The 23,685-nt window shown below is 35.7% G+C and overlaps 2 protein-coding genes across 6 annotated transcripts in view; both read left to right on the top strand.

The window, feature by feature from the left end:
* Positions 1-23,685, top strand: part of LOC129569648 (cadherin-87A) — a 152,064-nt gene that overhangs the window by 112,264 nt on the left and 16,115 nt on the right. For all 5 annotated transcript variants that reach the window (XM_055448727.1, XM_055448728.1, XM_055448730.1 and 2 more), the window contains exons 4-6: positions 20,851-20,994; positions 21,865-22,073; positions 22,458-22,572. In XM_055448727.1, the coding sequence (XP_055304702.1) occupies positions 20,851-20,994; positions 21,865-22,073; positions 22,458-22,572 (468 nt within the window). The remainder of the gene's footprint in view (positions 1-20,850; positions 20,995-21,864; positions 22,074-22,457; positions 22,573-23,685) is intronic.
* On the top strand, positions 6,255-8,662 carry LOC129569653 (UDP-glucosyltransferase 2-like). The gene is made up of 4 exons (XM_055448737.1): positions 6,255-6,954; positions 7,025-7,903; positions 7,966-8,131; positions 8,209-8,662. The coding sequence occupies exons 1-4, from the start codon at positions 6,714-6,716 to the stop codon at positions 8,492-8,494; spliced, it is 1,572 nt and encodes a 523-aa protein (XP_055304712.1). The 5' UTR covers positions 6,255-6,713; the 3' UTR covers positions 8,495-8,662.

The raw sequence follows: 23,685 nt of genomic DNA, 5'->3' as shown, positions 1-23,685 counted from the left end.
ATTGTGGTAGAAATTTGTTTTGCTGACGCTTTATTGGGAATTGGCCATCATTTCAATGCGCCAGTCATGGGAATATCAGCCTTTGGTGCATCAAAATGGACAACCGACTTAGTTGGCTCACCAAACTTTGCATCCTATGTACCATTTTTCACTAATCATTACACTGATCGAATGAACTTCTGGCAACGCATGTACAATTCGTTGTCTTATTGGTTTGAAGACTTGGTGGTGCCGTATTATTTCATACGAGATCAGCAAAAGGCAATGGAACACCTATTTTCTGAAGCCAATAATTGGCCATCGCTTGAAGAAATCCGACGAAATGTATCGATGATTTTGTTGAATAGCCACACAACAATTGGAACACCACGACCGTATGCACCAAATATGATTGATGTGGCGGGTATGCAAATTCAAAAAGCAGTCAAACCTCTATCGCCCAATATCCAACGATTCTTAGACGATGCAAAGGCCGGAGCGATATTTATTTCACTCGGTTCTAATGTTGTATTAACCAAATTACCAATAGAAAAGCTGAGCGCTATAGCAAACGCCTTCCATCTGTATCCAAACTACCGAATTTTGATCAAAAGTGACGAGCATATCGCTATTCCATCGCATAATGAAACTGATGTGTTGATCGAGCCTTGGTACAATCAACAATCGATTTTGGCTCATAAAAATGTCAAACTTTTCGTTACTCATGGCGGTCTTTTGAGCACAACTGGTGAAACATATTCTCAATTTTATGCCAATGACTTGAAATCAATGAGTTTTCAATTTTCAGAGGCCGTTCATTTCGGTAAGCCATTGGTCTGTATTCCGTTCTTTTTTGATCAGCACCTCAACGCCCACTTGAGTCAGCAAAAAGGATTTGGAATTTCAATTCCAATCGAAACTCTAACCGCAGATAAGATATCTACGGCTGTTAGAAAAGTGCTTGGTAGTTCAAGGTGAATAAAGTATACCCAAACAATTTGAATTAGAAGTCATTTTTGACATCTTTTTGCAGTTTTGCGGAGCAAGCTAAGATAATTTCTGATAGATTCCGTGATCAACCTGTATCACCATTGGAAACAGCAATGCACTGGGTGAAATATGTGGCCAAAAATAAAGGCGCTCCACATTTAAGAAGTGTTGCCGTGGAATTATCGTTTTATGAATTGTACAATTTAGACGTGTGGACATTCATTTTTGGTATTTTGGTATTGATGGCACTCACATTGAAGAGAATCGTCCAATCTGTCATTCCGCTATTGATCTACATATCATTTTCAGAAGAAAAATTGAAATATGCTTAGCATTGAACATAAGCGAAAATACACACGAAATACGAAATCATAGATTCACGTACAAAAAAAATCGGGAATCGTTTGCTATGTAGAATGTATGAGTTCAGATTTTTTGTGTACGATCGGTATGCATTTATTTTGTTAAATTTATAAAATCAGTATTTCTAGCCCGTTATTTGTACAATTATGCGAATTTACACGTATAAGGAATAGAGATAACATTCGATTATAAATAAACTTTGAGCGAAACTACAAGATCGTTCTCAAAATACAGAAAAATGACATTTCACATTTCTGGATTTTAGGAGGTACCCCCTAATGTTCAGAAAAGTGACAAAAATTTGGGGGGTAATTCTGAAAAAAATGAGAGGGGTAATTCTACAAAGACGGAAAATAACAGGGGGTAATTTCAAAATATTGCTTCAAATTCAAGGGGGAAACAAAAATTTTAGCGTTTAATTTTTAAATAATTGATGAAAAAATTAAAAGACACACAGGATTTATAAGAAACTGCATTTTGAGTGCTCTTTTCCTTACATAAATCGTTTCTGAATCATTGATGTAGCGAAATTCGTACTGAAAAGCACGAATTTAAAGAATACAAAAATCGACACATGAACTTTTTTGCTAAATTGAGATCAGTCAAAAATTGAATAACCTAAAAAAATACCATAAATAAATTTAACACACGAATTGATCATACAAAACAAAATTAATAACGGAAGCAGAAAGACATTCAAATTCGGACAAAATGACTTCTACAATGTTTTTGTTGCTTTGGCAATAATTCCAGAGAGTGTGAGAAAATCGTACTTTTTTTCTTTTGCCATGACCAATATAAAGAAAAAATTGATTTGACATGAACAAAGTGATGTCTATTCGAATTGTGTTGCATTGTTATTTCTAATCGCACAGAAATTAATTGATTTTTCGACATTTTTGCTTGAAAGCTTGATTTGTGGAAAATACTAACTCATTTTTTTTTATTAATAATTATTAACTCTGATTATAATCAGTAGTCAAAATCAAAAATTAATATCAATATTTTGTTTCTCGAAATTTCGAAGACTAAACAAGGGCAGATCACTCAAAAGTAATTGCATTAAAAAGAAGTAATTGCATTGGTAATTGCAAGAAAAATGTAGTAATTGCTGATCAACAATTACTTTCGCAACTACTTTTTTCTCGCGCAATTACTGCTAAATTTTGCAATTACTATTTTGAGTGATTTGCCCCTAGGTAAACAATCAAATGAAAAAACTTTGCTGAAGTCAATTCTCGTGCCGAAAGAGAACACAAAACTTGTGATATCAATTTTGAAAAATTATTACGGAGCATTGGTGGAAATTTTCAAATCACCATAACACAGGGATGGTCCAATTTTCAATTCCGCTTTTAACATCCGTTATATAAAAAAACAACTGAAAGCCCATAATATTTCAAGTGACGGATTGCTGCGGAGACGGCTGGTCGATTCCCAAATTTGAATGCATTTTCTGAGTCTATGAACTAGGGGCTTTCTAGTGATACTTCATTCATACCAGATGTCCTCTTAGGAAATAACTTTAAAAATCGCGTGTACATATCAGCACTATGATGCTTTCATCACTCGCGGCTACTGTTGACGGCTAAGATAAATGATCGTAGCACATGAGTAACGATAAGACCATCATTTGTAAATTCGACTAGTCACGTTGAGAATTTTTTTAAAAAATATTTTAAATTTAATCCCGCAAAAATGTGTTGTGCCTTATCTTACCAAGAGTGAAAGAGTGCGTGCGTTTAGAGTGATTGGAAAATGAACGTGTTCAATGTTATAACACCTGCTGGAAATTGTTTGGTCAGATTACCCATATTTCTCGAAAATTCCATCCATACCCATCAAAATTGAAAAAATGAGTTTTTTTAAATATTCTTGAGAAGGCTTTTATATAATCAAAGCGTTACACCGGTAGAATCGATTTTAAAAAGTGAAGACCATTTTTTAGTCCTCAATCCATTTTTTTTTAATTGAAATTACCGCTCAGCGGCGAGCCGTCAGAAGTCTGATTAGATGTGGCGCTGTGTATGAGAATCTATGCGCAAAGCATCGGTAGTCTTGTGTAAATACAAGCGAAAAATTATCACTCTTTGATGAACAAGATTATGCTCCGGTACATATTCTGCCGTTACAAAGGCTTTACTCAGTACAGCTCCGTATATTAACTCATTCGTTTGAAAAATAAATTGAATCGTTGATTCATTAAAAAAAGAAGATGGGATACGAAGGAGTTCTTGTAATTGTTCGTAGTATTGTGCATTTTGCATCAAAATGTGAATTGTTATAAGATTTTGGGCATTTTTCCTTCGGCATCGAAATCCCATACTACCCTGGCTTCTGAGGAGGTTTATATTGAAACCATTTGGGAAGCAACTCGAAAAAGTACGTTCTGATTCACAGTATCGTTTAGCTTTTTTTCATAACTAATATGATTATATGGTCATTAGATTTTACCAAAGACAATTTCATGGATTTTACACTGCGACCATACGCACCGAATATGATTGAAGTTGGTGGCATGCAAATTGAAAAAGAAGTCAAACCATTGGCATCGACAATACAAACATTTTTGGATGAAGCAACCAACGGAGCGATTTTCGTTTCTCTCGGTTCGAATGTACTTATTATGAAATTGCCCAAGGATCAGTTGGAAGCGAACACAGGTGCCTTCAGTTTGTATACGAATCATCGATTTTTGATCAAATGTGACGAGCATATCGTGATTCCATCGCACAATGGGTCCGATGTGTTGGTTGAGCCTTGGTTCAACCAGCAATCGAATGGCGCAATATCAAACTATTTGTTACTCATGGCGGTCTATTGAGTACAACTGATAATACACACATTTCAAAATTCGTGCCAATGACTTGAAATGAATAAATTTTTACATTTCAGAGGCCGTTCATTTCGGTAAGCCATTGGTCAGTATTCCATTTTTTTCGAGATCAATCGTTAACTCCGATAGAAACAGGAAAGTTTTGGGTTAAACACGTGGCTAAAAATAAAGGCGCTCTGCACTTGAGAAGTGTTGCGGTCGAATCGCTTTTCTATAAGCTGTATAATTTGGATGTGTGGGTATTTATTGTTGATGTTTTTGCATTGTGTGTTTGGATCCTGATAAAAACTATCAAATATTTAATCTCATTCGTCTTCGGTGCAAGTCCAAAAAAGCATGAATACACCAGACTTTTACCACATACACATCAATTCCGTATTTTTTACTAATGACGAATTTTGAAACAAATAAAGATAAGGGCTTCCAAGATAAGAAGCAGGCTTAAAATCAAAATAAAATTCATTGTTTCAATGGCACCCAGAAGTGGTAATAAATTATATCACCTGTCATAATAAAGCACCTCTTGAAATGTCTACATCAGTTTATTTTCGTTCAAAAAATGCTGCCTAGTATTTTTAATAGAAGTACTATAAACACCACGATAGATGATAAAGCTAAAGCTTCATTTTTGTTAAATCATTCTAACAATTTTGTTAACCCATTTTCTACCAAGGTGCAAAAGTGGGTTCGAAATAAGTAACCAATATATAGCATAATTTTCACCTGAAAACTCCGAAAAAACTGTCATATGGAAAATTTTTGTTTGCAGTTTTTCCGGAAAATGGATTTTCCGGAAAACCATATTTTTGTAGGCTCACAAACTGATCAATCAAAAACCGTTATGCTTTATTTAAAAATATTAACTATACGCAGTAAACACGATGGTTCTAACTTTTAGAACCGCAATATGAAATTTGGCACTAAAATCCATTCAAGTACCATTTGTACTAGAATAAGTTCAGAATATGGTCCGAACCAACAGGCCAATTATGAGAGTGAACCGTCAATCTAGGAGGCTGCATCAGCTTTTCAATCCTCACACATCTAGAACAGACTACGGTCTACATCGCAATCCAACAATGCGAACTCAACTACTCTATAATAGAAAATTTACAGACATTGACATTTTGAGCCTGAGCAAAGTGCAATTTAGAGATGCAATTAAAAATAGAATTTATTTTCTAAAGAACGACGAACTTGGTTGAATTCTTGACAACTTTGACATTTTGATGTACACACACATATAAATACGTATGGTGGATTGGAAAACGTCAGCAATGAACTATACTAACACTTGGTGTAGCAAGTTCATCGAATGTGTGAACGGGTGACAATATTCGATGACTTCAAAATCATATGAAAAACCACACAAGTGTTGACAGTGCAAACTCACGATTTTTCGAAATATTTCTTTGAAAAACAAATCGTGGATGAAGCCTAGGCTTTGCAGAGCCCAAATATCAACAATAAAAGAAAATAAATGAATATAATTCCCAAACAAATAATGTATATAAAATGTATGGCGTTTCCAATCTCACCACTGTTCACCACAATCAGTCAAAGCATTAATGTGAATGACGCATGACAAAGTGACTTTGACAGCACACGCATATGAATTGATGTCATGTTTACAGTCGGAAACGTCAATGCAAAATCTCCAGTATCCAGTTTCAGTCTACTTTACTTTTTTCTTATTCACTCATTTTTCGAGAATTCAATAATTTTCTTTTTTAATTTTAACTGAAATGTTTAAATGCTTTGACCAAAGTAACTATCAAATTGTAAAAACAAACTATAGGTGATAAATTGTAAAAGGGATTTTTCCTGTTATTTACACCTCATACTCAATAAAATATAAAAATAAAATGAACTAAATCAAAAATCAAAGCATGTATTTATTATAGAGTTTTGAACTTTTTCTAGAGCAAACGGTACTAAAACGAAGTTAAGTGTCAAATCTCAACATTTCTAGAATCATTGTGTTTACTGTGTAAGTCTATTTAGAGTGATTTTGACATGAAAATCTGAAGCAAAAAAATGTCAGATGGAAAATTCGTCTTGTAGTTTTCCAGAAAAGCCCGGAAAATTTTCGTTCGATTCTTCGAACATTGGTCATTCGCCCGAGATTCTTTATTATCTCCAAACGCACCCTGGGCTTTCCTAACTACCTCCTGAACATAGGCCCAGAGGACTTACACATTTTGAAAAATAATGTTCAACACTTGCTTTTTGAGTATATGTCTGTTATTCTTGCCTATCTCTAGGTCGAGACATGAATAGGGATGGCCTTTGTTCGAAAAATCGAACGCTGGTAGAAAATGGGTTAAGTCATGCCAAATCGAGCACTTATCATTCGAAAATGTTTTCTGCTAATATTGATGAATGAGCCGTCTAAATGTGTTAAATTTTCCCTTGAGTGTAAAAAGCATTCGCAAAACACGTGAATCGAGATAAATATAAGGTATAAACGCCTATTTTTACTTCAAATGAATTCAGTTGATCGCAAAATACCGTTCAGTCGATTTTTTTTTATCGGAAATACAAAATGAATATAGTTCACGTGTTTTTGATTTTGTGTTTCTCATATCAAAATGTATTCGGTTATAATATTCTGGCTATCCTTCCAACGGCTTCAAAATCGCATTACTACATTGGAAGCAACCTAATGAAGGGGCTGGCCAAAGAAGGTCATCAAGTGACTGTTATCAGCCCTTTCAAAGAGAAAAAACCCATTGAAAACTTCAGTGAAATTATGCTGGAAAACTTTTGGGAAGTGTCACGAAAAAGTAAATATTCATAATATTTCAAACATTTTTCTAGTGATTCAGTTCAAATGTTTGATTTTTTTCACAACAGCATGGGCAGCTAATAATGGTATTGAATACAATAATATTTACTTCTGGGATGTAATGAAAAAGTACTATGAAGCTGCAGAACTCTTGGTAAATTTGACACTTTCCAGTCAGAATCTTCGAGATTTTATAAAAACAAAGCAGCATTTTGATGTGGTTGTGTTAGAAATCTGTTTAAATGACCATTTGCTCGGTTTTGGCCAACATTTTAATGCTCCTGTGATTGGTCTGTCTGCATTTGGCGCTTCGAAATGGACGACTGATTTGGTCGGTTCACCAAATTTTGCATCATATGTGCCACATACAATTAACTACTATACCGATCGAATGAACTTCTGGCAACGCATGTACAACTCGCTGACCTTTTGGTTTGAAGATATTGCAATGCCGTACTACTACATACCACAACAGCAAAAAGTGATGGAGCAGTTATTTCCAGAAGCTAAAAATTGGCCATCGCTTGAAGAAATGAGAAGAAACGTGTCATTGGTGCTGTTGAACACCCACACAACAATCGGAACACCACGGCCGTATGCACCAAATATGATTGAAGTTGGTGGTATGCAAATTCAGAAAAAAATCGCACCGCTGGCTCCGAAAATACAAACATTTTTGGACGATGCTAAGAACGGAGCGATTTTCATTTCTCTCGGTTCGAATGTACTCATTACGAAATTGCCCAAGGATCAGTTGGAAGCGATCACAGGTGCCTTCAGTTTGTATCCGAACCATCGAATTTTGATCAAAAGTGACGAGCATGTCGTGATTCCATCGCACAAGGAGTCCGACGTGTTGGTTGAGCCTTGGTTCAACCAGCAATCGATCTTGGCGCACAAGAATATCAAACTATTTGTTACTCATGGTGGTCTATTGAGTACAACCGGTAATGCACGCATTTCAAAATTCATGCCAATGACTTGAGATCAACGACTTTTGTCATTTCAGAGGCCGTTCATTTCGGCAAACCCGTGGTCGGCATTCCATTCTTTTTTGATCAGCACCTGAACATGTACCTTGCTGAACAGAAGGGGTTTGGAATTTCAATTCCAATTGAAACTCTAACCGCAGATAAGATATCAACGGCTATTAGAAAAGTACTCAGTGAACCAAGGTATAAGATAAAGAGAATCACGCAATCGAATTTTACTTCGGCGTCATTCACACTTTTTTTCTGATAACAATTTTCAGTTATGCCAAATACGCGAAGATCACTTCTGATAGATTCCGTGATCAGCCGTTGTCTCCACTGGAAACTGGCATGCACTGGGTTAAGCATGTGGCTAAGAATAAGGGCGCTCCACATTTGAGAAGTGTCGCAGTTGACTTGCCGATTTACAAACTGTACAATTTGGACGTGTGGGCATTTATTTTCACGCTCGTTTTATTGAGTCTATTCTTGACGATAAAAACGATCAAATTTGTCATTTCATTGGTGTTCACATCAAATTCAAACAAGAAATTGAAAAAAACGTAATCAAACGCTATAAAATTATACTCACGAGCAGTAGGCATGTGCTGATAAATTTTAGGTTACACATTGTATGTTCAATTAAAGTTTAAATTCCTATATACTAAAGCACGATGGAATGTTTTGCAAAAAAATCTGTATTATTAATAAAATAATTTATTATAAAAACAAACAATGGAGATTAAGTGATAAAATATAAACTAGAAGTGTTTCCCTCATTTCTTCATTACAACAATAAAATAGTAGTACTGGTGACTGAATATTGATGATATATTGGAATTCGACTGTATTACATAGACACTAAATCAATGGAGTGCAAACCCAAATTCCAATCTCACCAGCTTTACTCATTCTTTCGATTCATACTCAAGCTAAACGGCGCAAACTGTTCGTGAATATTGACGCAAGCTGAATCAAATTTAACTTGCCATCACGCAAATTGACCAAAGCCATCGTTGAAACAAGTGTCAAACTGTCAAGGTCACATAATTTTTCTTAATTTATAGATATTCTGAACCCGGCTCTTGACACCTAATACGACGCGTGCTTCACAGAAGTAAACAAAATAGAATCAAACCTAAATTGATGACATAATAAAAACGCGCGTTCGTCATATATCATTTGAGTGGAACTCATCGTTGCGACTACATGACGTGCATTGCACGTGTTGGTCCAACAGAAATGTATACATTAGCGGCTCCGTCAACGTACCCATCATAGTTCACTCATAATAATTCTACTCATACAAACATTTCAAAGTATATTTCACTCGAGTGAAAGTCTTTTAGTTCTTCTTTAATTACAATTCAAAAGTATGATAAGTACACTCTATTCAAGCATTGTCATCAAAGAAAGCATAAGATAAAGCTTACAGCATTTTTAGCACTGTTTCTGTTTTTTGGATGTATCGGTGGATTTTCGTTGTATTTCAGCCTAAAAAACACCCACTGAACATGTCTGTAGAGAAGATATGATGATATTTTCTTCAGGGTCACACTGTTAACATCTAAACAAAAAATACAAATATCTACGTAACTTTATTGAAATATTACACAACTCAAGATACCACAACCTACCTCAAGTGATGATAAATGATGCGCTTATCACACTATTGTTAGACCGCAAATCAAACATGTCTCGTGAACGTTGTGCATCTAATACAAATCATCAATCACAATCATTATATTGATAAGATGTGGGTTGTTGTGCCAAGTGTCGAATCCCCACCGTGTATTCGATGGAATGAGCTACAAACAACAGACAAAACTGTTCAATTTTCCATGGAAGCATTTTTGCACACCCGAAAGAAATGGGGAGAGGCGTTAATGGCGATAAAACAAAAACTGAGTGGAAGGAAAACAAAGTTTTTTGAACATTAGAGATGAGGTGGCAACAAAATTTCGATTGTTCGAAGATTTTTTTTTTAATTTTCATATCCAAGCATCATTGATACTATCACACAATAAAGCATACCATTTTTTTTTCCATTAACCTAATGACCACTTGGCCCAATTCAACGAATCATTCGTATGTGCCACATACCATTTTCAGCATTTTATAAATTACCTGTCATTAATTCGTTTTATCCTTGATTAACCTTTTTACTGACCATAAGTGCTCAAGCACATACTGTCTAAAAATGAACGAGAATGGGATTAATTATTCGGAGTTTTTTTTCTTAGTTAAATGCTCTGACACAAACTGCTTTTTAGTCGCAGAATATTCTGTTCGAATCAAATGAACATGCTGAAATCATTCTTAATTTCCGAAAATGTTGTTTCATTGCAAAAACCAATGTTGTGAATGAACCAGATAAAAATGTGTAAATAATTAATTCCACATCATGAACTTCTCTATGTCATGTAATGAGCACGTCTAGACACTTTACGAAAATTCAGAGCATGAAATATTCAAATATATATGTATGAAAAGAATAAACTCGTTGATAAATCATAAATTATCATCCATAATTCATGCGCATGGGTTGTTTGATTGTTTTCATATTTTGCCACAGCAGTACCAAATCGAAGGCAAACCAGAAAAAAAATGCTATACACACTCCCAATGAAATGTTATTTAAAATAATCGCTTGTGTGGTTTTGTTGTTGATGGCCATTTTTTTCCATCGTTGTTTCATATTAAATGTGGGTTATGTTCCACATTCGATGGTGTGCTCTTCAATCTAGCATACATCTTTATCCGTTCATATTATTTGCATAACTACAAAATGGTCGAGAGAAAATGCATTGAATTTCTTATCAATATTCATTTAATAGAGAATTATTCATTGTTGATGGCGCATCATGGTGAAATGGAAGCTGTTCGAATCCATAAAGCTCCATAGCCTAGTAGACAAGCCGATTTTGTGTCGTAGTTAAAAGCGATTTGGCCCTCAAAACAGGTTGCCTTATTGTTTTCTCGATGATTTTCGGATTTTCTCTGAATGGCCTTTTTTTCTTTCTTTCTGGGTGTGTGGACAAATGTAAGTTAAATCGACTTGGCTTATATTGAAAGCGGCTTTAAGTCGTAACAATGCAAAATATGGATGTAAAATCCATTAAACTCTCAATGAAAAGGTGATTTTGAGATCGACATCCCGACTACGATCCAAACCAAACGGTACTTAACAACAGATGTAGGACATTGCAACGCGTCTGAATTTCAAACTTGAAACAAAACATGGTTGCGAAGCGGACACAAAAAATGGGACCATTTTGTGTTCGTATTTAAATATTCCTGTCGCGTATGTTGTTATTTTCCTATGCTATTTTTTTCCGACTTTTCCATTTGGCCGAATAGAGGAATTGCGTGTTTCTCTCCATCTGGTTGGTTTGTTAGCATTTTTATAAAATGGTGGTAACATTTTCCACGGCCCTTTTTTGTCTGTACGGTTTATCGGTTGTTCCAAAGGATTATGCAACAATGCTACACGGTTAATGAACTCGTGCTCAAAATATATATTTAGCTTTTTATGAAAATTTTCAATTTAACGAACATCAATAAATAAATTGTATGAGGCTTCAAATTGATTGAATGCATCTATTGTCACACGTCCAAGTTTGGATAATTTAATCAAACCTTTTGTTCGTGGTTTGTTCCATTTGCATATTATGCAATAAACATCGGTTATTTTGAGCACATTGTTTCAAATGTGTCAATAATGAATTTATATTAAAAGCATTTCAATTTGGCCACCGTGTGTACAAAGTTATGTTTGCATGACAATTTTCAATAATGACAATGAAGTGAGTTATGTAATAGTTTAAAGGTTTTTTTTTTAAATTTAATTTTAAATTACAACCTCTGTGTATGAAAGCTTAACTAGTAAATTGAGCTAAAAAATATTGATGATGGAAAATGATGAGAATGGTGTTTTTAAATACAGTTTGTGCTATTTATTTCTCGCGAATGCATTCAAGTCTCATACAAAATTTCGAATGTTATACGAATGCATTCGTATTTATGCTTTTATAAGAAAAATGTAAGCATTTGACATTCCGTTGACATCGTGTTCGAATGCTGTGTGAATTGTTATACAGAATTATTATGGAAGAACTGCGAATGGATGGATTAAAACAGGAAAAAATTCATAAAAATTCGAGAATTTGTCCGATTATTTTGACATTCATGATACATCTACATTTTGTGTTTGAAGAAAATGTGCTTTAAAGGAAACAACGAAAAGGAAGAGAATTCTTCACGGAAAAATAAAGTTGTTTCTCATAATTTTTCTAACGAGAAACTGCATTGAAATAATTGAAATTGAATGTTGCTTGTATAAACTGTTCCAATTAGGTAAATGAATCGTTGTTCAACACTTGCTGAAGTGATTCAAGTTAAACTCCGGAAACCGGTGTGGATTGGTAATTTGTTGCAATCGGAATATATGAATAGTATTCATATATTCATTGAATACTGTATATTGTTCGACCATCAATCGAACTTAATTCATGGAATAATCATCCACGATCCGATAGCATGAGACTTTTTACGTCACAGAAATGTGTCCGTACTTTACATGTTCATTCATGTTTAAATGATTGAAACTTGCAATTTTGACTACTTTCAGGCGTTGCTTTTGTGTTCTTCAATGCAATTAAGATAGAAACTTTGTGATTACATGTTAGTTCATGAATATTTTCACTAGTTTCGCTCTTGTCACATTCTGTATATTCAGTGTCCATATGAATCAATGTATTTTTGGTTTTTGCCATAGGGGTATTTCAACTACCATAAAATATATGTATTTCATCAAGTTTATCAAGCTCTTTCCAAGTTTATGCATAGTGTTGAACTTTTGTTCAAGCTCTACCATCGAAATGTACAGTAAAATAATTTACGGGCACGACGTAAGATGGCGTTTTTTCTGGTCAAAAAAGTTGCAATATCCCTTTGGTTTTTGCTGTCGGATCGTGCATCCAAATGTACAACTAACAATCGATATATCTTGAAATTCAATCTTATTTCTACACTACCAACAATTTTGTATTCACTTTACCGAAACAATGAGAACAAAGTCTGACTGCATCTGGATGGAAATCGCATGAATGTGTTCATTGTTGTGTTGAGCAAATGAATCGACATAAGTCGATTGCAAAATAAATCGCATTTAATTAAAACCGGCAGAATTCATTTCAATCAAAATCGAATGTATTTTAATGCATTTTTCGTACAATTTTGTGTTTCACCAATACAATGTGTTAATTTGACAAATTAGATTGAAAACATATTTTATGGCGCATTATAATGTGTTGCGGATTCACGAGAATGGTTGCAACAGGGGCAGCAAAAGCGATAGCACATTAACGACATTATTGAGTCGTTTGTTAGCTTTCAATATCAGATGAGCTTAATAATAATTCATTGTGCGGTAACCGTGTTTGGAGTGTATGAATTATGGGCATAAATTACGTAATTAGGAAGTCTAATCTTGCTAAGTGTGTTAAATTTGTTGAACCATTTTACACGAAACCACTTGGGGAATGGTGTGAAGAAAATTCAAATGTGTTCACGGTGAATGGTGCAATTCGATCGATATCATTAACCTGTCGATTTGTTATCGCATTTCACAAAACCCAAATGAACAATCCACAAGTTTGAATGGCACTATATTTTTTTCTCTTTCATTATCTCAGCCATCAATCCCGTGTATGCTCACTTGTGTGAACGCTGAACGAAGGTTCATTTGTGGTTTGACAATCATTTATTAATGCGACCCAAAAAGCTCTTCGGGCAAATTATTTCAATTTCAAAACCCATTCATCCAGATAGAGTTATTGAATTTATGCTACATTCGAGAAACGGAAATCGGAAGCAAAACATTTCTATCTTCAAAGCACACATACAGAGAGAGAGACACCACCATTGTGTGAAATTGTGATCAAATCAGTACATCGGTCGAAAGCGATAAGGTGAAATTGAATTTTGCTCATGCTTCGGATGCACAATCACTGGAAACATAAAGGAAATTTCATTTCAAGGCTTGAGATCCGTGTATATATATATATATATGTTTGTGTGTGTGTGTTCCGATAACAGTGTCAGAAAATGAAAACAATGCACTCGACATACATAACCAGAACCAACACCAAAACACACAATGGACGATTCCAATAAGAAATCAATTTGAGAAATTATATTTGCGTGTTCTCGAAATGTGTTACCCATCGCATTTTCCTCTCCACTTGATGCGAAATCAATTGTTGAGCATGAGGAAATATCTTCTCTGAATGCTGCTGTTGTTGAGTGTTAGTGTAAATCGCCATAAATGGTGAAAAACGGTAATGGTCAAGGAAATAACCATATCACTTAAGTCAATGGGATTGTGTTCGCACTGGTTACTACACCATCCAATCCGTATCACCAATATAAGCACATTGCATTTCAATCAGATCACCACTTGAATGTGCACCTTACCTGATCTAAATTGCGTTGAATTAAACGAGAACCCGATTGAACACAAATGGTGTTTTCTCTCTCTCTTTCTCTCTCTCTCACCTGTTTATTGAATGTATGTAAGTGTAACGCCATGGTGTTATAAAACCCAATAGAATGATATGGCAGTAACATGAATTCAATTTGTGAAAATGTGTAGTTAACATTGATTTTCAATGTGGCCCTAAATGTTTATGCATCTATCAATCTGGGTAGTAAGTTTTGGACAGCGCTTGTTCCTGAATATTTCTACATAATTAATGTGCAATGGATTATTTGTGTGACCTAAAAGCTGATTTAGCTAAAATTTACTCTAAACCGCTTGATTTATGTTATTATTTTGTGCCACCACGGAAGGAATCGCCCATAAATGTGCATCAGCCGGTTTACGACAAACACATCTACCGATGGGAATGGTGACACCAGCGGCAACAACGACAAAAGTGTGTGCATCTGAGTCTATATATACAGAGTGTATCGTTGCAACCGTATCGAGCAACGCCTTTAACATTGTAAGAGCTAAATATCGCCCGAATCGAGGATGTTCACCAATATATTTATGCATCTTCTTTAGCTGCACTCCACTTGCTCCAAATTGTCTCGGACAATGTTTTATCTTGGATTTATCGCAAAATGTTTTCCACAAAATGTGACTTTATTTTGTTATTGAGTTGGTTGCATTCAATGAACCTTGTTCAATGTTCAAACTCAATGTGTATTTGGGTGTGTATGTGTGTGAGGATGAGCTTTGAAAATGAGCGAACGCCTATTGAACGAGAACAATCTTCAATTTTGATATTTGTTGTGAAAACCCCTAACCGTTGTGTACAATGTACATGTGTATATGTCGACGAAAGACAAATATTTTATCAAACAAATCCAAACATATTGTGTGTATGAGTGTGCAACAAACTTCAAAGCGGCTATCAATGGCCAGTATTATGTTACTCAAATTGATGGAAAATTCTATTCCATCGAGTCGACTGCATCTCGCAAGTTTTAACAAAAGGAACCCATTCAAGTGTGAAGTTTGTTGTTCGCATGAAATGCATCAACACATTCATAATCTCGGTGGTCAATGAATGTGTTTTAGATGGACTTTGTGTGTGTTTAGTGTGATGCATGTGTGTAAAATAAATGCAAGCCGGTGATCGCCCCATAAAATAATCGAATGGACTGAGACTTCGAATCGAAATTAGGGATTAACAACTTGACAATATTGCTATTGCCTCTGTGTGTTCCCAGACACTCCAGCAAAATAACACCAATACACTCGCTCGCTCTATCAGTCTGTAAATAAATCAGTCGAAAGTTTATAAACCGAGTTTATTAGTTTGTTTGAGATCAAATGCGTGTGTAAAGCCACGTTTCCATTTTATATATTGCAAATTAGTTTCGTTTGTTGAAACACGATGAAGTCTCAAACCGTGTTGGTATTATATCGTTCATGACGAACTCAATTTATTTAATTCAATGTGGAAAATGCATAGTGTGAGAGATGTCCCACGATAGTACATGCAAAATGAGAAACCTTATCCATAGAGCGAGAGAGAGATAGAGAGAGAGAGAGAGAGAGAGAGAGAGAGAGAGAGCGAGAGAGATAGATGAACCGAGAGTCAGAAATGCAATTTCATCGGAGTGTGATTTTTTGCGTCCATCGTTCACTTTAATCAGGTCCAATGGCCTGGTGTTTTATTCACGAGTTTATTAGTACCGAAACGAAGTGGTCAAACCAAACCAGAGCAAGAGAATGGAATGACGAGTGTGTCGCATACAAAAAATGCCACATAACAAAGGAATCAATGCATTATTTTTCGCAACAGAAGCGAAATGAAAACCACAACGGAAATGAATAAACTATAATAAAATGGAATGGAAAGTCTCTGGCCGTTTTTCGGAGTACTCACACGAGAAAAGCGTGCATGAAATAGACAATTTATTGCATAAATGATAGTGGGCGCGCGCACAAGGAGCGAATTACCATTCGAGATAAAAACCGTAGAGTATATATGCTGGATCCAATCTTAGAACAAATTGGCTTGCTATTCAATGACCATTTTGCAATGGGAAAAAAGCAGCGAATGGATGAGTCGAGGAAAAAAAATGCAAAAAAGGACCTAACAATAACATTGGTTTTGGTGTCTTTTTTTTCATATTCATCCTCCCCTCGAACAAATGACAAAAATTTCAAACAAATCCGAAACTTTATCGGAACTGTACGTGTTCCATTCGTGTTCTTTTGTTTGTCCTTCTGTGCGGGCCAAAATTAAAAGCTTCCCTCTCGATTGCATGTTTGCATTCGAAAATGGCATGAATACGGTTATGGAGCTGCATTTTTTTTTCGTCGGTCACATTCATTGTTTTTGCTCATCGATAAAATCAGTCTTGAAGAGAAGGACACGTTCAATTACAACGGACACATACTCTGTCTCTCTCCATCTCCCTCTCACTTTTTCTCCATTGAATGCAAAATGGATCGATAAAAAACATAAATTAATTAGATGCGACTGTGGTTCTGTCGATGCCACACACGGAACATGCTTAATCCGGAGCTTAGATAGGAACAGAAGATAGGTTTTTATTACTATGCCAGCGGAAATGAAATCTAGAAAGAAAAACGACACACATACACATTGATTAATGTTTTGCTCGGTCATTGTAAGTTTGACAAGTGTTTTTTTTTTCGTCGTATATTTTCAAATTGGACGCTGTCTATTGGAATTAGAGAAAATAAAGCTATTTAAAATGTACTATCATTCTTTAAGCCCGAATCAAGGCAGGCGCAATGGTCAAAAATCACCACCACCGAAATGACTTCGAATATTTTATGGTGTAGATTTCTCTCTGGCCATGCAATGAATGTATGTCATTGGATTTGGAAAATGGAATTTCAAATGTATGGTTGAGTCCGAGGCTAACTAAGGGCAATTAAATTGTCAGTAATCTAATAAAAAGTACTGTTGGGAGTGGTTGGCTCGGAAGCGGCAATTTTCTGCTCTCATTGCCGAAATTTGCATAAATTCAAATGCAAAACCGGTGTTAAAACTGTGCTCCAACTTGAATATTCATCCATCGGGAGAGTGTTCCACCGAAGAAAGTGTATATATATGGGTTTAAATGGCAAAACTAGATTATCGCTTTGGCCAATCTCTATATCTGTATGCCTCTGTGCCATTTCACAAGATAGTGCCGATTGTCTACTAATACCTAGATGTAGAAATGGTTACACTTTAAACAGAGTTTAAAAAATTCATTGAGTTCTCGAATCGTCGTCATAAATCATAAATTGAAGTAACGACGTCGACGACGATGATGACGACGACGACAATTGCCAATGAATTTCTTTACATTTTCTGGTTAACTGTTCAACGGATTTTATGACATGTGTGTGTGGGTATGCTTGTGTATGTGTCGCCATCGGAGTTTGTCTCTCTCGCTGGGAAATCCCTCAGGTGAACCTCCGTGAAAATGCAATGAAATTGAACATGACTATAAAAGATTTATAGCCGTCCCGTGTTTCAGCGCGCGCGCGTGCGCTCACCCACACACCATCCACTGAATATTTTGCAAAGCACAGCACAGCACAACCGACTGCAGTTTAGAGCCGTTTTTATGGTAGAATGAATTTGCAACCGCGCATTCTGTGAATCTCCCGACTGAATAGATCGGTGATTCAGTAGGGTTTGTTATTCGCAGTGCTTACCACAGAAATCCAGAACAAATTTTCGCTTAATTTCATCTTACTCTTTCTTCCTCTTTCTCTCCGCCACTTCTCTCTCGACTCCGCATCGTCCAACATAAAAGCCAATCTTGCACCAACACAAATGCTTGAATCGACATTAAAAATAAATAAATGCTTCAGCAGCAGAAGTGGGAGAAAAAAATTAAATGCATTTTTATGTAGTTGTCGGTGTTGTAACTACCACATGGAGATGACGATTTTGTCACGACCATTTCTTTTGCCATCATTCTTCACATTACACGGAGGTTATCTTCGCTGAACTTTTCGTCTTTCTTTTCCACGGAAAAAATAAGCATGAATAGCAACGTTCTATCTCTCCGTTGGGAGTTCACACATCTCGAGAATATCCATTTATGTGTGAAACCTTGTAGTGTAAATCAAAATATAAGTGTGATGCATATGGTTTATCTAGTGATTGCGAAAATTCCCTTGCCATGCTGTTTGATTCATTTGTGTCAACTGCAACGCCAAACCATTGCTGTGTGAAATAGATGTCTGGCTGAAAGAAAGCGGCGGAGAAAGCGAAAATGAAAGGAAGAGAGAGAGAGAGAGAGAGAGAGAGAGAGAGGGAGAGAGAGAGAGAGTCATGCAATAGCAATTCAAAGGCACTTATTTATTACATCAAACCGAATGCTGTGTGTGTGAATGTATGTTTCCAACATTTGCAGTACTCGCATCCATATCAAATGTAATAGAATTGTTTTTATTGGTGATTTGCATTGGTTTTTACACACAGATAACTGCGAACAGTTGCTGAATACACCATCAAAATGTACTTATATGTGCAGCAGCTTAAAAGCTATTCTCTAATTGGATCAGTTTCCACTAAGCCGTTCTATGGCAACGACAACTTCTTTACGTTGCCACTTCAAAGACACCAAAATTTGTGCAATATCATTGCACCACTCATTTCAAGTGTGTCTTTTTCGCACATTATACACAGAACCAGCAGCAGCAGCAGCACGTTGCAATTGCTATAATGATCATTATGACACTGGATTGGAAATGCACACCAAATAAAATCGTCGGTTTCGAAATCATACATACACCGTTGCATACCAAATGCATTCGTCGCCTGTGTTGATTTCCATATCTTCGAAAACCGGGGGATTGAAAGAAAAATCTCATATACGTTGGATATTTTCCCACCTGTTTAATAAAAAGGTATCAAGGACTGTTGGAGGATGAGTGTGTTTGCAAAACGATTGCCGCCTGCTTTATAATGCATGACAGCGTCTTTCAAATAAACCTCCGTCGAACACACAAATTGGGTAATAATGATATGGCTTGTTTATAGGTGTTTTGTGCAAATACCGGTAAAACCACATACACACGCATATTAACGACTGCAAAATGGAGGTAACACTGACTTTTGCTTGCAACACATAAGACATGGCCGGGAGTGAGCTAATGAAGCGACAAATATTGCTTGTTCACTGTATTCTAAACTTGTATATTCTCGGGCTGTTGTCTTGAAATAATTTTGATGATAGATATTCGACGTATATAGTTAAGATGCTTGAGAATCCAACACAGGTGAACACAACATGCAGAATTTTAATAAAGTTTCTAATAGAGCACCTTAATTAAAGCAAAATTGGCATACCATTTCTAAAACATTCCATTTAACTGGGTTAATGTTTCCTAGATAACATTCAAGCATAGATTGTGCGGTATTTCGATCGAAATTATACATGTTGAAAAATGTTCCAGCATGAAATTTATACAATCATATATGATTTGTCAAAGGATGTGGTTTTCCACTTGAAGTATTTTACGGATAAGACTATATACAATTCCGACCCGATAACAATTCGAGTGAAATGTAGGTCATGAAAAAGGGAATGAAATTACGGGCAAAATTACGATAACGACAACTTTTAAACGCCATTAACAACATTTCTACACTTTTGAACCGCACATACACGCACGCACACAAATGCATTAATGCTTCCTTGAATGTGTTAATATGTGGCTCAGATACATCACCATGAAAACACATAATGTTCACACATTGTACGTTGAAAATGTACAAGAAAGATATGGAATGGAAGGGAGGTAGATTGAGATTGAGAGAGGGAGAGGGAGAGGAAGCAAGTGATAGAAACAAACACTGTTTGCCAGCACACAGCATCACATCCGACACAATTTTCATGGAATAAAATCTCTGAAATGGCTTTCGGATGTGTGTCTGTCTGAACAAATGTTCCAATCGTACCATTTAACATTTTGTTGCCCATTAAATACGTTCTGAACTATGATGATCATACACACTGCCAGATATTTTCACTAGACCCAAATACGGCTGGACTCGAATAATTTTAAATATATTAAAACATAGTTATAATTGTTACGCGATAACATTTACACCTGTTTTCCATTCATTAGTTACATGATTAATAAGCGTTAGCGAGAAACAGCCGCAATGTGCAACGACCTAGAAATCTGTCGCTTATTTTAATTTAATGTATCAACTGATTTAATCGCTTTTATGACCAATTTTATTCCTTTTAATTATTTCTGTTCTAACTGTGATTTCTTTTTTTTTTCTCCTTTTTTCCATTATGCTTTCGCATCGGATTATTACATTCGGACACACACACACAAAATGGAATTACGCGCTGGCATTCACCCCATGCAACCGCCCTCAACCCATTGCACAATTTCGATGACTATCGGCCATTAGACGAAAGACACATTATCCTTTCTCGTTACGATTAAAGATAGAGTTAATGCATCTGGCGGTGACTCGGAACACGATAATTTAGTTCAAGTGCCAATTAAAGTAATTGTTTTAGATGAAAATGACGTTGTTCCAGAATTCCAAAATGTAAGTTGTAATCCATTTTATATATATGTATGTGTGTGTGTACTTTTTTTATCCATTTCATTCATTCTGTTTCGCATTTGTACCAAGCGACGAACATATGCTTTTGGTCAGAGAGTAATCCGCTTCAGAATTCATAATGGAATGCTTTTATGGTTTTCGTTATATTAACTAAAAACCAACACACAATTCCGCCGCTTCATTCAAGAGAGGCGGCTGTAGTATGTTTCATAAGCTTAAATACAGAGTAAATGCATGACTTTTTGGGTAAGAAAAATGCCACGAACTTTCCGTCGTCGACATTGTGGCCAAATTGAAAATGAAATCTACATAGCATTAAGTGAAACAAGTTGTTATTCTTTTTTTAAGTTGGAAATAAATGAATTCTCGCGTGTTTATGAAGCTTTTCAGCGAAAATTTGATTATACAAATGCAAAAAGAATTTTCAATTTGGCTCATTCCATTCAAGCATTTTACAATGTGCACGCAGCCAAAAAAAAAGTTTTTCACAACTATTCAACAGTGGATTACCTCAAAAAGGACATAAATAAATCGTGGCATAAAGAAACTATATCGTATGGTGGAACCGGTGCCGAATGAGAAAATGAGAACTTCATCAAAATAAATGAAAATTGTTTGAAGATCTTCTGCGTTTTTACTTCACAACACTTGCCATACTCGGAAAAAAGCGTCGTATTTCATTGGAGAAATTCAAAAGAAACCAGCAAATTCAGTTTTTAAAATATAATTTCGTGCATTGCCTTCGCCAAGTGCTACATGCTCTCTTTATATATATTAATAATTTACACTTCGTGGCAAGTGGTACAAATGAATGAGATGAAAATTTTGTTAAAATATGCATACATATTTCAGGTGCCATATGAAACTGAAGTTTTAGAGAGTGCCGCACCTGGAGCACGGATTTTTGATTCAATTCTGGTGACGGACAAAGATACAGTCGGTGAAAATTTAAATATTACCTGTTTGACCGCAACGCAGAAAACTTTAATTAAATCACCTCAATCAGCTTCGTCATCGTTGCCATCAAAAGCAGCCACCGAATCGTACGAACCATGCTCAAAGTAAGTAATACCGACCGAAGAATCGCACACATTAACGCACTCAGCGAAATATACGTATGCATTTGTCGTCGCAGTGAAAGAAATGGAAGCGTGGAAATTCTTACCGAAAAAAATGAGAAAAAAAAACTATCCAGTAGTCACATTCAACCGACCGGATATTTCATGAAATTTAATTTTATCGCAATTTTTCCGCGCTTCCAATTTTCCCCGGTGCTATGCTTGTGTGTATGTGCGCGCGCGTTTGTGTGAGTTTTCAATTTCACTAATGTTTTGATATTTAATTCTCTTCACATTTCTCATGTCTCGTTCGTTCGTTCGTTCATTCGTTCGTTTGGGTGGATTTTCGACGGAATGCTTGATGTGTGTTCTGATGCGAACGCATAGATTTGCCATCGAATTGATCGAAAGCAATCAAGATCGACTAAAAGCAGCCATTATTTTAAAAGAGAAATTGGATTATAACGAGCAAATGATATATCATTTGCTCTTAACTGCAACGGTGAGTATAGAATATTTGATGCACCAATTATTTGATTCTCGATATCAGCAAAAAGAAGAAGAGAGAAAAAAATTCCAGCTATTCAGGTAGTGATTCAAACTAAATTAGGGCAAAAATTGGCTCTTTTAAATGGAGCTCCCGAAATGTGTGTTTTTTTGTGCAATCGTTAAATAAAAAGCATCTCCATTTCTAACTTTGATTACGAATAGCGACATAAAACTAGAGCTTCATAAATATTCATGTTTTTATATCTCATTCGTCATTTAATGATGAAATTCGTGGAATACGCTGGCATGTTGAAATTTCGACTGAAAAGGGAAAAATAGCTCGTATTTTTTTTGTTCGCTCAACATTAAAAAAAATGTAGTCGGAAATCGGAAAAGACTCGAGTTCCACGAATACAAAGCACGATTGATGCTGCTATTTATTTATTCAAGTAGTTTTAAGTATTTATAAGCAACACACTGTGCAGTTTTACAGTCGACTAAAAGAGTGTAGTTAAACACAATCTGAATGTTTGTTGCTTGATTCAACGAAAAACTTGTTAACTAGTCAAGTAGATTTTATGGCAATCATTATTCTGGAATATGCATAGATCGTTAAATGTAACAGTGGATGCAAAACTAGCTCAGCGGAGATGGAAAGCTCGCCCGCTGTTTGCGCACACAAGCATGCGTTCACAAACACGGAGCTCATTTCTTATTTATACAGTAGCCAAAGTGGGAGATGGAAATAGTTATTCTTTCATAAAAGACACAGGCATTCAGCCAGGCCATTAAATTTGTAATGAATATTCGTTTGTTAGCGCATGTATTTCTTGCGAAAGCAAAAAAGAGAGGAGACTCGGGCATCCCTAAAGCATGTGTAAACAAGCTGAGAAAATCAAACGACACACACTTTAATTCCAGCCGGATTTGTTGAACAAATTTTCCCCAGCACTAGACGATGCCGATTGTTTTTGGCAAAAATTTGCATTTGTACGTCATTAAGAGACTTTAGAGTAAAAATAATTTGATAAGTTGCACAAAGAAATGTGATATCAAGAAACGTAAACATTGCGTTTAGCGTCGCAATTGACAACAGTAAAATGTTTCATCTTAATGTCACTGGCAA

This window comes from Sitodiplosis mosellana, unplaced genomic scaffold (assembly GCF_009176505.1).
Source record: "Sitodiplosis mosellana isolate CC-2019 unplaced genomic scaffold, AAFC_SMos_1.0 Smas_scaffold_38, whole genome shotgun sequence".
Taxonomy (NCBI): Eukaryota; Metazoa; Arthropoda; class Insecta; order Diptera; family Cecidomyiidae; genus Sitodiplosis; species Sitodiplosis mosellana.
Note: the sequence above shows the minus strand (reverse complement) of the source record. Positions and strands in the feature narration are given on the sequence as shown.